Source organism: Labrus mixtus, chromosome 15 (genome assembly GCF_963584025.1).
Source record: "Labrus mixtus chromosome 15, fLabMix1.1, whole genome shotgun sequence".
NCBI lineage: Eukaryota > Metazoa > Chordata > Actinopteri > Labriformes > Labridae > Labrus > Labrus mixtus.
In genome coordinates, this window is record NC_083626.1 from 16,974,351 (window position 1) to 16,989,132 (window position 14,782).

Sequence of the window (14,782 nt, forward strand, 5' to 3'; positions counted from 1 at the left end):
CAATGTGTATTTATGACTCTTTATTTACATGGTCACATTTATACTTTATTTGCAAAACTTACTTGAGATATGTTCAAAAAAATATTCTGGTTCAGTCACATTACAAATTAAAAAAATAAAATATGTACCTCTATACCTGGATAAAAAAAAAAAAAAAGAATTAATTAGTCCAACATCTCTCAGAAAACTAGATCATGATCAGTCTAGTAGCACAAACCTGAGTTATAAGCACTGAAGGAGATGTGTGTTCTGTAATTTACAACACTTGACACTGTTTACATAGGAGTGGTTAATCCAGGGAGCCGATCATTTCAGGATCACTGACACACATTTCAGTGGCTCCTGCGAGTAGATCATTCATTTCTGGAGGTTGGCATCTGTTGTGGTCACCTTGTTCAAACATCTACAAGCTACTACTATTAGGAAAACCATATATGGGCCTTTCGGGTAGATCTTTAGTACGGTTTTTTGATTTAAAATTTGAAAAGGCTATCTAAATATATTCAGGACAGATACATGGCTTTTATCACAATACAGTTTTAGCTTATGACAGTTATGATAGCAGATGATAACATGACACTATCTGGAAATAGGAGATGTCTGAGGAATCAGACGTGTGAATACCAACGATAAATACGCCCACGGCCTGTTCAAAGCTGCTGCCTGTTTGAAATATAATACAATATACATAAATAGCTTATAAATTCAGTTTATCCGTACATACTTCTAGTGTAGATCCGTGGAAGGGGGCTAGGAACCCTTGATAGAGGTAACATCCAGGCCTTATCAGTGACAAATATTTACATTTCATGGTACATTATGGAAGACATTTGGATTAACAGGAGGGCAGACTGCAGGAATATATAGATTGACACGCAGACACAAGCCCGTACACACCTCTCACACATGAGTTTCTCCTTACAGTCAACCTTTCGCTCTCTCTACTCTCTCACTCAGGCTAAAAATACAAACTCCTATTAGTCCAGTGTTACATTCTCCCACTCTACCCCCGCCCCTTCTCTGTCTCTCTCGCACACCACGGAGGAGAGCGCTGCAATGACGTACCGCTGGCTATCTCATTAGACGATATCATAAAAAGCCCGTTGCCACAGTGATGGCTCCCTGCATTGCCATGGCAACCAGCCGCCATGTCAAGGTGGTGCATTCTTCCCCCACTGAACGGGGAGGAGACAATGACTGCCAATAGCGACCAATGAAACAGCCAGCAGTCTTGAGTGGAGGATGGAGAGAATTGGAACAGTACGACCCCTGCTGGTCACAGCTTAGTGCTGCAAGGCACGTCCTGAAAAGATAGAAAAGATTAGAGTCTGAGGGGACGGAACATTTCAGACTGTAGCCTATTACAGCGATGATTAGTGATAAGCAAAGCGGAGAGAGCCTTTAAAGTGTAATTGATATTCATAGAGATGAACTCACAAGGACAAAGTCTGTCCGCCTCAGTCTCTTGAGAATGTGAAGCACTGCATCGTGCACTGTGACAAACAGCCTGCTCTTTGGGATGGACTCTGAGAAGAAACCTGCCGTATCCAGCTGCTCCACGACACAGGCTAATATATGACGACACAGAAAAGCAGGCGTGTCGATGAGCGGCCTCATGAGTGCATGATAAAGAAAGCATTTTGGGATTATAGAAATAAATATTGATGTTGGACTGATGGGACAGGGAACAATGTGGCGCCAGTCTGAGACTGAGACCTTGATGTATTCATTATCTAAAGCTCCAGTGCCTTGCGTCAGCATTACAGACATTCCCTCTGTCTCTGTTTGGTCTGTTGCACTACTCACCTTGGCAGCCTGCGAGATAGACTTCTGCGTCAATCTCTCCAAAGTCCCTAAATATCTGGGAGAAACACACAGATATCACTTCATGTTTGCTTTAGTCTTATTTCCCCCCCCCCCCCCACTCTTGATTTACGAGACACACACTTTGCCTGACACACGTACATTTTTCAAGGTCTTCACAGTGACTGTGTCCACGAAGCTGGTTGTTGAAATGTCCAAGATGATGCTGTGTGTGCATGAACCGCAGGCCTTTCCCCTTTCGTCATCACAGTCGTGTGATGCCTGGGTGATGCTTTTATTGCAACCTGTTTCTGAATCTGAGTCCGACTCAGTATCGTGTCGGTAGGCCAAGTTTTCTTGACCTTTACCTAGGCCATTTTCAGATGAGAGTGTGGTGCTTAAGGCCACACCACTTTCTTGACTCTGTCCTTTTTGTCCAGCAGAGTCTTTCTCCTCCTTCAAAGAGAACGTGCCATTGGACAGGTGGCTGACTGCTTTTTTCTGCCAAACAGTAAGAGGTTAAAATTAGTGACTTAAACCTTCTTTTTTTTTTTAAATGTTATAGTAGCTCTAAATAATGTAATAAAGAATATCATACTTGTCTCTTTGCCTCCTTTTTAGCTTTCTTTTGAGCTTCCTCTTGTTCACGCTTCAGCTTTGTGTCTTTTTTCTTCTTCGCCATCAGTAGCTTCCCGACATCAATTCCACTCTGCACAAACAGACCGAGCATCACGTTAAAGGAGGGAGCAGAAAGTGGGACGAGTGAGAGAGATAATGAGAGTAGTTTAGGGTGCTGTAGACAACAGACAGGGATTAAATCTTGTAATCAAAAACAAGTTCACACACAAAACACACATCCACATTCATGAACACACACCTTTTCTTGCAGGGCCTCCAAGTACATCTCAGCATTTGTGTAGTAGATAGTCGTTGATGAACGGAAAATTTTAATTCCTGGAATCTCTTTAGCCTGCAGGGACACATCATGAAGCAGAAGGGGTTCAGAAACTCATGCTCCGTTCTGCTCTCATTTGCACTTTTTGCCTCCCAAAGGTGTAGTTTGACTAAATGGGGTTCTTAGAACACTAATGACTGAGGCTGAACTTTTTATCCATTATAGTTTCAGTAAGGAAGAGTGCAGCCAAATTTAAAGGGGAAGAAAGCACATTTTTCTTATTCAGCCTTCTGGTTATGTAGATAGTTGTCACTTTCCATTGCCTAATTTGTGAGATGACTGTCTCAAACACAATACAAGGTGGATTGCTGGTTTTAACAGAATCTGCAGCCATTTGTGATACTTACAAAGTAGCCGTTTTCATCTAGAACCCTAATCAGTATGGGATTATCAAACGCTTTCATACTGTTTGATTACTGTATTGATCTGTTAATCTAGGCCTGGCAGTTAAAATGGCACTTGAAAATGAAGAGTGACAATGCAGAGGGAATTCTGGTCAAATTTAAAATAAAATAAAATATCTGATAACATTTGGACAACAGAAAATGCTAGCATTCAAGTACTCTCTGGATAACATTACACATACTTACATTAAGCTAGCTAGGAATTAGCCTACATTAACTAGTTTTTTTGTTTTGAGCTCATGTCTAAGCTACAAATTCAGCCTTTCCCATTGTATTTTGTTACATTGCCTAAATTATATATTTTCAGCAACGTCCTAGCTAATGGTAGCTAGGACGTTGCTGAAAATATGGTACATGTAGAAAGTTGAATGCTAACGACAATGGCTGTTGTCTGACCCTAGCTAGGAAGGTTGTCTTAAAAAATGATATTAACTATTTATCGTGTCTGTTGCTGAAAAAAACTAAGCAGTGAATGATAATAATAATAATAATAATATATTGTTTTTTTATAGCGCTTTTCTAGGAACCCAAAGACACTTCTATTATCTGTTGATATATTTGTAAATACTATAAAACAACCTAGAGCACAGTAAGTCCTACAAACTACCTTATAACAGCAATTATATGTATGATGAGTAGGTTATATTACTCATTTTGCAGGAATCTTTAAAAATGTAATGATTTTTACCAGATGGTCCTGCTTTATGTGAAATCAGGGGATCATATAGTTTTTAAGTTTATCCTGAAGTGGTAATACATGTTTGTTATATGTTTTGTTAATGTATCATTTGGATTAAAGGATTCTTGAAAGGCCTTTGAATGAAAATGATTCAAAAGAGTCCAGACTCACCTCCCTGTAGCTGTCTATGTCTAGATAGAGGTCAGTGCCTGACACCTGGCCCAAGATAGAGTAGCGGGGGCTGAAACATATCAATGTTCATTTAAAACAAATAACTGTAATTTATAGCTCTAAAAATGTCTCGTGAAAATCTCTTATCATGTTTGCAGAATGAATAATTAATGGTGTGTAGTTACAGTTGTGTTCTGAAGATGACAGTGAGCATGGAGAAACCGATGGAGACAGCCAGCCCAAGGTCTAGATTTAGCAGGATGGTGCTTGTGAATGTTACCAGCCACACCAGCTAGAGGGCAGCGAGAACACTCAAGAGTCAGCAGGTTCAAAGAGCTAAAAGGTTCACACAGTGTTTAACCGAGCAGAATGACTCTTAAACAGGATTTAGTCGTACCAGATCAACCTTGTTGGTCTTCCACAGCATGGGCAGGTCCATGAACTGCATGAACATTCCTTTCAAATTCACAAACACTATTGTAGATAAGACAGCCTGAGGAACACATACACATACAGATGTATTACCCACATCCTTTATAAATCCAAAAGAGAGATATAGGCCCTACTGATCACTGGATGAAAACAGCACTGGAGGGAGAGCATTACCTTGGGAAGATCTTCAAAGAGAGAACCTAGTTTCAGAATCGTGACTAACACGATGATGGATGAAACCAATCCTGCAACCTGACAGGACAAACACACACACGTGTACAAATATAGTTCTCAGGTTAAAAATAAGAAAAAGAAGTATTCAGAGGTAATTGTGCTGTTTATGTTTATGACTATAAGTGTCTTTACTTGTGTTTTGCCCCCTGTGCTCTCCTGCACAAGGCTGCGAGACAAGGAGGAAGTCACAGAGTAACACTGAAAAAAGCTGCCAACAGTGTTACTAAGACCCAAAGCAATCAACTCCTAGAAAAAGAAAAAAAAGACACAACATTTCAAATGAAAGTATTTATACTCATGTATAGGCTAATCTGGATTGTCTTTGATATTGATACTAGCATTTGGAGCTATCAATAGAGACTTTAGTCTAAGTATAGTATGTGAGCAGTCTCTAACCTTTGGGTCAATCCAGTAGTTTGCTATTCATTAACTTTATGGCAATGTCAACACACCCCTGCCACACTGAGAGTTGTGCCAAGCATATTTAAGACACACTTGATTGCATAAAGCTGGTTGGGCATTAATGATTTAGCAGACTTGCTCTTAGTGGCTGTGAGTGCTCTCAGCCTGTCACTCTCCAGAGAGCATAATCCCAGTCACATGCCGCTGTAAGTGTGTGAATAAATCTGTGTGCCATAGATAAGAATAAAATATTTTTTTTCAAAAACAACTGAGTTCACACGAGCATTTGAAAAGTACAGGTTGTTCAGAACTTGTCCATTGAGTTAATCTTTGTTTTAAGAGGGACATGTAGTGTTTGCGTGTGTGTTGTAGTGTTTCTTCAGTAAAGAGGTGAACTGACCAGATGTACATATCAGGTTCACTGGTACTGCAGCAATGTATGCGTCTGACTGTGGAGTGAATCCTGGATGTCTTTGTAACATGATTCTAAGAAGATATTTTTGTAGATAGACATTATTGGCTTTGATGCATCTTTGCTCACCGCCTTGAGAGGTTTAAGCGATCGAAATGTCTGTGTGTATCTACTATTAGATATAATCCAGACACTGATGTTGAACATGGGGATTCCTTTCCTAAACTGTTCAAATTTGCATTATGAAGAATGGAAAACTCTTTCTAAAAATGAAAAAATGCAGTGCTGCTGAAAACATAGCCACTGTAAAATAATTATTTATCTGTTTTTTTTAACAAATTTTACTATAATTTAAGAATTGAAAAACCTGTAAACTGAAACTGATGAAAGCAAATGAAAAAATGAATTCCTTTGTAATACATGTCAATAAATTATCTTTAAAAAAACATTTGAAATGAACTGAGCATCTACACAAAAATGTTCAGACAAAAACAAAGGTCATTATTGTTTACTCTGTCTGGGTGTCTGGGTCCAGATCAAGGTGATAGTGATGTTATGGACAGCCATGATCACTAGTGAGCAGCAATGACCAAAGTCTAATATTAGATCAAAGTTTGGCCTTTTAGATTCAAAAGCTTATCAAGTTTGAGTGTCTTTCTCACCTGGTTGCTATCCACCTTGTAGCCATGTTTGAGGGCGAATGTTTTGCCAAGGGAAATGTTGATGGCGTATCCAACAATGGCCACTGCAAATGCATCGCCTATCACCTTTGAGAACAATGTGGAATCTGGAGCACGGGGTGGCTTGAGGCTGGAGCAGGATGAAATTAGGAATGTTAGAGTTTTTTTTTATCACTGTAACCTTGTACAGCACACATAATGCTAACACACAGGTGTCTTTACAAACAGCTTGAAGCATTGGGACAGCTCATAGAAACTGTTAACATTGAAAAAAAAAAAATGTCTGAATAGTTATGTTTACAGTATGTAGGCTACGATCTGCTCCAAACAAAATTCCCCTAGAAGGATTAATAAATAAGCATTTTATCAGCTGCTTGCTTGACCTTGTTGTAGAGGTCAATCAGTCCTCTACAGGTTGTTGTTACGTTGTTACTTAACCAGTTTTTCACAACTCCTGATCATTTAGAAAGACACACAAAACCTCAAATCAGCATTTTACAAGAGGTCCCAAAAAAAAAATCAAAATTCCATCACTAATAGAGGCAGCTTTTCTATCTGTTATTGTAGGCCTACACTATGTTGTCACATCCCTCTTTTTGCCTTCTGGGGAATTTCTTCTCACTAATGGACTTTTTCGTCCCAGAAGCTTTTAGAGCAATAAATGGATCTTTAGAAACTCATTCACCCTGTGCCCCCTTTTCAAGGGCGTGTTCCTAATAAACAGCTCCACAAAACCAGGAAATGAGTCAATTCTGTGTCTGTTTATATTCTACACAGTCTTGTACATGCAGCTGTCCTGAATCTGCCCCACATTTCAAACACACAAAGATTAACTTACCCACTGGGAATCTCTCCAACCACGTCAATATTGTATGTGTCCGGAAGGCCACAGAAGTGGGTGATGATTGTTGCTGCTATGATCTTTTGAAAATAAAAGCCACATGGAAAGTTGTTTTAGTGTGTGGGGTAAATCATTACTTTTATAACCCCACTTCTTGTGTTAAACAAGGTCACAGGTCCCTCAGTCAGGTAGAATCATTGTGGTCCTGATGCCCCCTAGTGGACAAGTGGATTACACCAACACATCATTTGTATACAAGTATAAATAAAAAGAAAGAAACCAAGGAAGAAGGAAAGGTCTTACCACAATGAGTTCTATCGGGATTGGTAGAGGCAGCTTCTGTCTGTAGCAGGCATTGACTTCTTTAACTACAATGAGAACAGAGAGCGCCACCAGGCTCACCACCAGCTCTGGAACTTTAGTTTCAGGGAGCAGCCTGCAGATATCCACTAGAGTCTGTGATGGGAAGAGTTCAGGAGAAAAGTAAAATGCAGAGGAAGAAAGTCAGAAATCAAGTTGATACAAATATAGCGTAGAAAGCAACAAAGTCTAGTAGAGCTGCTTGACAAAACTGACTCATAGCATACTGCAAATATTTTCTCACAGAGCCATTTTGAAACCCAACAGTAGGAAAAGTGCATTATAATGATATAATTAACAATAGCTAGTTTCCATTTAGCTGCTTCAATTTTGGATCCTGTCATTCTATGATCCATTGTCATAGCATGCCGAGGCAGCTGAATAAATCGGAATCACCCGAATGTTTAGGTCGCGCCCAATTCAAATAAAAATGTCTAGAGTAAAAAAAATGGCCCACTATTTCATTTGAGTTAGGCCATCTTGTTTATTTATTTGATTGGGCCACAAACAGATACAATTTCAAGAGTAAAAAAATGACAAAGGATTCGACAGCATCTCTCACAGATCTGTTATATCTTTTGTATTATGTACACTGCACTTGCAGAACATTAGGCTTGGCATAGCACAAGGCTTGATTCAGCATAAAACAGATTGTAAAATTCTGAACAAGACAAAAACAACAACACAACACCAACCTATATAACTGCTTTAATATTAAATATGTACAAACAGTATTTCTGTGTAAACATACAAGGTTGCCTTTAGGAATTTGTCATTGTCGGGAAATGTCTTGCACATAACCACCAGCATTATGGAAAACCGTTGTCTTTATGCAGACTTTCTTTAACAGATTAAAAACTCTAAACATGGCCCTCACTTATCAAAAGTACGTACGGCAGAAACATGGGTGTACGGTCATTTCCACGCAAAGTTCGTCACTTATCAATTTGGACGTGAGCGGAGGGTACGCTCAAATCTCACGCCAGGTCTCAGTTCGTGTACGCACGTTTTCAACTCAGTGTGGACTCTATCTGTGACGGATAATAATTAGATCATACTATAACAGTGCTTGTTAAGACGGATGGATAGAGATTCACAGATTCACTGTTAGATAAGATATCTAAAATGTATTTTATATTACGCTCCACCTCTAACGATCTCTGTAGGCTACATTGCTTTTTAAATGACGTGGAGCAGCGCGAGCTGTCGGGTGATTTCTTTAGTTGTGTGTTTTATTTGATGATTTTTTGTTTGTTTAATCGATTTACTTTAAAGATTAAAGATTAGAGAGGCTGCTTTCGGTTATTACATGTTAAACGTTCATGCTGCAGATATCGCTGCAGAAAATACTGAGACAAATTAAAACAGAAAAACTAAAAACATTTACTTTAAAAGGACAGAAAATCTGCCAGAGGATAGTAAATACAACTTTTAGCCTCTGAAATATGAAATATTTAGGAATACAGAACATCAACATTAGATCATAATTAATCGGTGTGTCCGGAGATTAAAATAATAAATACGCTGATGTGCCACATGCGTAATTGCGCACAGCAGACGCACATGGAGCCAGACGCACAGGCCAGAGACTACGTGACATAATAACGAATAAAGAAATCCGGGGGGCTCTAAGACGGAGTCAGGACCTTCTTTTATGTAAGTGTTAAATTCTTATGTTTGGAAAGAAGGCTAATCGGATGAGAAGTGCACATTACACAGCGTTTGATCAAACACTTTATTCATGCGATGCAGGACGTTTCAGGTTTTCATTCAACTCTTTTAAAGTCTCATTAATGGCGAGCACGGAGCCCGTTGGTGCAGCCGAAGTTATCCGACACAGATGCAGGTTCACCTGCACCACTTGTGCCTGATATTGAGGCTGAACCGATGAAAGAAGCCACTCGCTCCACGATCTGGGATTATTTCAGGTGGGGTCCGGCTGGCGTCCTCCGCTCCGGGAGCTGCTTCTTTTAAGACACAACACTAGGCTACATTGTAGCGATCGTATGGTCTGACCAGGTTTTTTAAACTATAAGTATTTTAAAAAAAATTGTTTATAGCCTATATTATGTACGTTACATATCACGGATGTTCTACATTTTTTACATTTAAAAACAACGCTGTTGAGATTTCCATGCAGGCGCATTTCTTCTGAAGCTCTTTAATCCTACATTTCAGGCTGCCAAACAACACAATGTTATTCCTCTTTACTTCTCTGTTATGGTGTCATGCACTCAGGTCATATCTTGTTTCTCTTCTTTGCCGTATTACGTATCTCCATGCCGTAAACTCTGGGGGCGAGGACAGCTGAGTCGTGAATAAATAGGGGCGTGGTATTTAAATGACGATCGTTTCCAGCCGCCACACTTATCAACACCGAATCTTGCTTACGCCGTGATCAACCAGATACTCACGTTTCATAGGTCCCACGTGGACTCTGTCCTAAGGTGATTTCTACACCCAAATCTGCGTTGGTTTCTACACCAGATTGATAAGTGAGGGCCATTATGTTTATCAGTGAGCTGAAGAGGTGCTGGTAACTTATTAGCAAGATTGTTACCTTTAAACTGAGTAATGAGAGCTTTAGTATTTCTGCTTAGCTAACCTTATTGGCTGCTGACTCTTTTAGGTAGAGCCTAAAAGGAGTGTAGGAAGGGAACCAACAAAAGCATCAGCCCTAGTCTAAAGGTTAATCACTTGTTACAAAGTGTCTCATATGACAACAGTATAATGCAGAACATACTCACATAAATAAGGGCGAGGGGACCACTGAAGCGAGTCGGTGTGACTCCAAACAGGTACTTCAGCTGGGACACACATACATGACATGCTGATCCTGTGGTATAGCCTCGAACCAGAGGCTCAGACAGGTAGGTGACCACAAAACCAAACTTGACCAATCCTAACAGTATCTTAGAATAGAGCAAATAGAAAGAAGGGGTAAGCTCAAAGTAGAGATATATGACTTAAAACGTTTGTTCAGAGCCGCACACAGTTCCTAAAGATTACAATGAAAAGGGAAACACCTGAAAGATTCCTGCCAAGACAGTGAGAGAACACGCTATCTGTACTCTGTGTGCGTCACGTGCATCAATGTCCACACTTCCTGTGCTGTTAGTCCCATTGACAATAAAGTTACTGTCTGGTGCCAGCCTCTCGGTCACACTCCCAATCATGATGCTGATCACAGCAAACGTACCTTAACGTGCAAAAAATATATATATATAGGCATGTCATGCACAGAGACACACAAAACATGCTGAGTTCATTTTTCTCACTTCTTTACTCACCTATGGAGATGTGTCTGGAAGTCCCAAAGATGAAGTAGACCAGCACTGGGAAGAGGGAGGTATAAAGGCCAAACACCGGGCGTAGGGAAGCCAAAAGAGCGTATGCCATGCCTGATATATAAAAATAAATAAAACACAGTCCATACCTTATTTATAACAACAGTTTAAGGAATAAATGAAATTGGAAGTTAGGGATGAAATTTAGGCCAAATAAATTACACTTTTATGTCTGTTTACCAGCTTCAGCTAGAGGAAGGAAGTAGGTTTTACTATAACCCTGGCTTAGACTAAAAGGTAAAACTCTTATTTAATCACTTATTTGTATTCATTCATTTTCTTTTCTTTTATAATTTCATGGTCAGTTGCAACGATTTTTTTTTTCGAAGTTGTGCCATGACCACTCGATAAACCTTGTTGTCTGAAAAATTAAGCAAAGCCAGAGGTGCCAAAAGCTGCAGTTCCTTTAATGGCCACATTTAAAACCGAGTCAATCCCAATTAGTCCCAATCTATATACCAAACTTTACAGCAGAAACGACCATGTTGAAAATATTAAAGATGTTTGGTGTCTAATGCTTATTCTCCAATTTATGACAATTTAGGAGGACTCTTTTATTCAACTTGCCGGTTCAAATGAGGTCCTCAAATGATGTATAACTCTTGAATGGATTGATCACACTAGATATGTTTTACTAATTTGGACACAAAGGGAGTGCTGCTAAGCAAACTTTGTGTACTTTATTTTAGCAACTTTTTCTTCTGGCGATGCTACTGAATCCATTATCTGTGTCTGTTATGCTGTCAGTACATCTGCCTGTCTTTTTGATAGTCTCTTTTTATCCCACTCTTTTAGTCTCTGTTTCTATCTATTTTCACTCTTTATGTTAAACTATAGCGTTCGTTCTCCTGGATAGTCATTCAAAGTTCTAATGCCGACTCTTCACACGTTTGTCCTTTTTATGCTAGGATACATTAAGCTAACTCTATCCAGGATTAGCAAATCATACTTAACTGACCAGTCTCAGAGTGGTATTGATTTTCTCTTTTCACATATGCAAAGAAAGCAAATCAGAGGACCTCACAAAAAAATGAATGTTTGCTAAGTTCATAAGGATTGATGTGGATTCACTCAGCTCCTCCACTGTCCATATTCATACCCTGTGGCAGATGCATGATGCCCACGCTGCAACCGGAGACCAGGTCCCCTATGGCATTTTCTCTGAAGGAGTAGCGAGGTAGCCAACTGAGAACAGGGATCCATTTCTGCACTGTTTGCTTCAGTCTAGGAACAGAACACCTGAATTCCAGGGAAAAAAAACATACCATTCACATCGCAGCATACAATTTGAACGTTTTCAATAAATATCTCACAAACAGGAGCGTTCAGATGGGGGACCCCAAGTGCCAGCACAAAATCTTTAAACCTGATTGACTATTTGCTTTGTCAGAAGCAGGACTTGCATCTGAATCAACTTTTGAGCTGTTTTGCGGTACGCAGGCTAATGCTAGTAGCTTTCTTTGCATTTCAGGGTAGCACATTTTCTTTTGTTATTGAAATTGTGATTATGGGCGGGAATCTTATGATCTTAGAAATTAGTAGATAAAGTACTGTAGATGGGATAAGATGAGACAGAAAGAGTAAATACATGCTAGTCATTTGTGTATGTGTGCCCACACCCCTGCATAAATCAGCATCCCAGTTGGGCCACCTCAGTCAAAAATATATTAGGACATGCCTCTACTCACCAGAGACATTTTTTTTTGTCAGTTTTTAAAATAAATAAATCATTTCCTCAAATGAGACTTGTGAATTGTCCCACCTGCTTATGTTTTTATCAGCTGGTCTTGGTAAACAGTAACTCACTGGATAACACCAGCATGTCAGCGTGCTACGTTGACTTCCATAAAGAGGTACAATGTGGTACTGAGTTGAATGTCTTAATATTAATTTGCCTGCGTAAAGAGATATGAGATATCTTTCTCCAAGAACGGGTTTGGCTACTTGTTCCATCCCCAGGGACAAACTGCTGAAATGTTACTTTTCATTATGTGACCTGGGTTGTTGTGTTGTCTTATTATTTGATTATAAGGTCTTATATCATGTGTCACAGGTTGTAATGAAATTATATCATATAATGAACGTTGCTCATCTACTGTCATTAAATAACTCTGATTTGTCAGCTTTTTTTTCAAGCATGGCTGAAAAGTGCTTTGAGTTAAACATCCACTCTGAGAATTTGCATTCAACGCAAACTTATTCACGACTCATTCACAAGAGACTTTTAACAGGATCAGAACAAAACAGTAGAGCTCAACATACACACACACACACACACACACACACACACACACACACACACACACACACACACACACACACACACACAGCAGTTAAAATAAAATGCATTACAATCCAAATGTATCCTTCTTGTCAGTTGGAATCATTGTTTGTCTCAGTGTTTTTCCCACTCAACACCCCCTCTTCTTTACTTTAACCTTCTGCAATCTTACCTCAGGGCCTCCTTCACCTGTTCACCCACAGTTGGTTTAGTGGACCAGGTCCCTTTTTGGGCCACTTCATCCAGACTTAACTCATCCAATACTTTTCTCTGCACAAAATACTCCTCAGCTGAGCAGTCCTGTGCCTCCATGTCCAGGTCTATCAGTCCAAAAATTCCACAGATTTCAACAAAAGCATGAGTCCTTTTTTCTGCCTGAGGGTCTTCTTGAATGGAAATGACAGTCACAACTGCACATCAACAGTGTGAGCTCCCTACTCTTGTATACTTATTGACAGTGGTTGTTACTGAATTGTGGGAGTGACCGCTCCTTTCCTGTCCCTTATAAGATAACAACCCCACAGTTTATACACGCACACCTGAGGTTATGTGTGTGTGTTTGCTTATGTATGCGAGTGTTTGTAGATCTCTTACAGTGATTAACTGAGTGGAAACTACAACTGAGAGGTCTCACTTGGTTAAAACTGTGACTCTAACTCACAGTGTCGTTTAATGTAACAATATTTTCACTGTAAAGATGCAAGTCATGACAAATTGTGCTGCTGGCGTGGTCAAATATGCTTATGGACATTGACAGGTGGGATAAAAAATAGAGAAACCCCAAATAAATAAGTAGATTTTGATTGATTTTTGTATGGTCATTTTATAAAATGCTCTGTGTTCTTATAAATGAAGTGGCTCACTTTATTCATAGCTGCCTTTTTTATTGAAAATGTGAGGTCACTCTCTTTCAGGCCTTTTTGTTTTAAGTGTCAGGGAATAAAATTGAATAAAAGTAAGAAATCAATAGAAAGTGAAACAACAACTCAAACCTTACTGTTAGAGTATCAAACACAATATGTGTTTTTATTGCTCCTTTTCTAAACTGTATATTTAAAAGGGAAAACATATCATTACCACTTCCAAACTTGATCAATGAACCCCATTTCTTTTTGAACCCGATAACCTTACCGCACTAATTCATCAGTGACCTGCCTAATAACATACCTTCTGTCATGATTTGGTCTGATTTAGTTTTGTATTTCAGCGTTTAGGTTTCAATGTTTTAATTTCTCCTGTCCATCCTAGTGTTGCATGTTTCCCTTGTGTGTTTTTTGTCTTAATGTTTCATAGTTTAGTCTTAAGTGTTTCCTGTTTTATTTTGTAGTTTCTTATCCTTGTGTTACTTTGTTCTAGTGGTTATGTTACATTCTTGAGTTCTCTGTGTATCTTAGTGTTTCTTGATTTATGTTGTAGTTCTAGTAATCAGTGTTTCTTGTCTTGTGTTTCTGTGTCAGTTCATTGTATGTTGTAAGTAGCCAGTGTTGATTGTTGTATGTTGCAGTGTCAGTTTTTGCTCGTGTGGCTCCCTGTTTTTTGATCCCTGTGTTTTTTGTTGAACTTCTGGAAGTAAGTTTTTGCTTGCCTTTGGCCTTTTTGATTATTAAATACTTTTAGTTTATTCTGCACTTGGGTCCACCTCTCCTTGTTTTCCAACCGTGCATGACACCTTCCATATCAACTCTTTGGTGTTTATGATGCACTGGTTAATGTTCTACAGGGTCTTTGTTGAAACATGCACTTGCATTATTGATTTGAGTTCTTCTTCTTCTTCAGTATGT

At 39.2% G+C, this 14,782-nt stretch overlaps 1 protein-coding gene across 1 annotated transcript; it reads right to left on the reverse strand.

Moving 5' to 3' along the window:
- LOC132989295 (solute carrier family 26 member 6-like) lies at nt 1-13,422 on the reverse strand. The gene is made up of 19 exons (XM_061056827.1): nt 13,174-13,422; nt 11,820-11,959; nt 10,664-10,774; nt 10,400-10,572; nt 10,121-10,285; nt 7,317-7,469; nt 7,011-7,093; nt 6,155-6,302; nt 4,811-4,924; nt 4,619-4,696; nt 4,410-4,505; nt 4,198-4,304; nt 4,013-4,082; nt 2,681-2,773; nt 2,402-2,512; nt 1,966-2,304; nt 1,807-1,861; nt 1,438-1,568; nt 1-1,303 (listed from the first exon to the last, which is right to left on the reverse strand). Exons 1-19 carry the CDS (start codon nt 13,311-13,313, stop codon nt 1,277-1,279), a joined length of 2,334 nt encoding a protein of 777 aa, XP_060912810.1. The 5' UTR covers nt 13,314-13,422; the 3' UTR covers nt 1-1,276.
- Nucleotides 13,423-14,782: the final 1,360 nt, after the last annotated feature.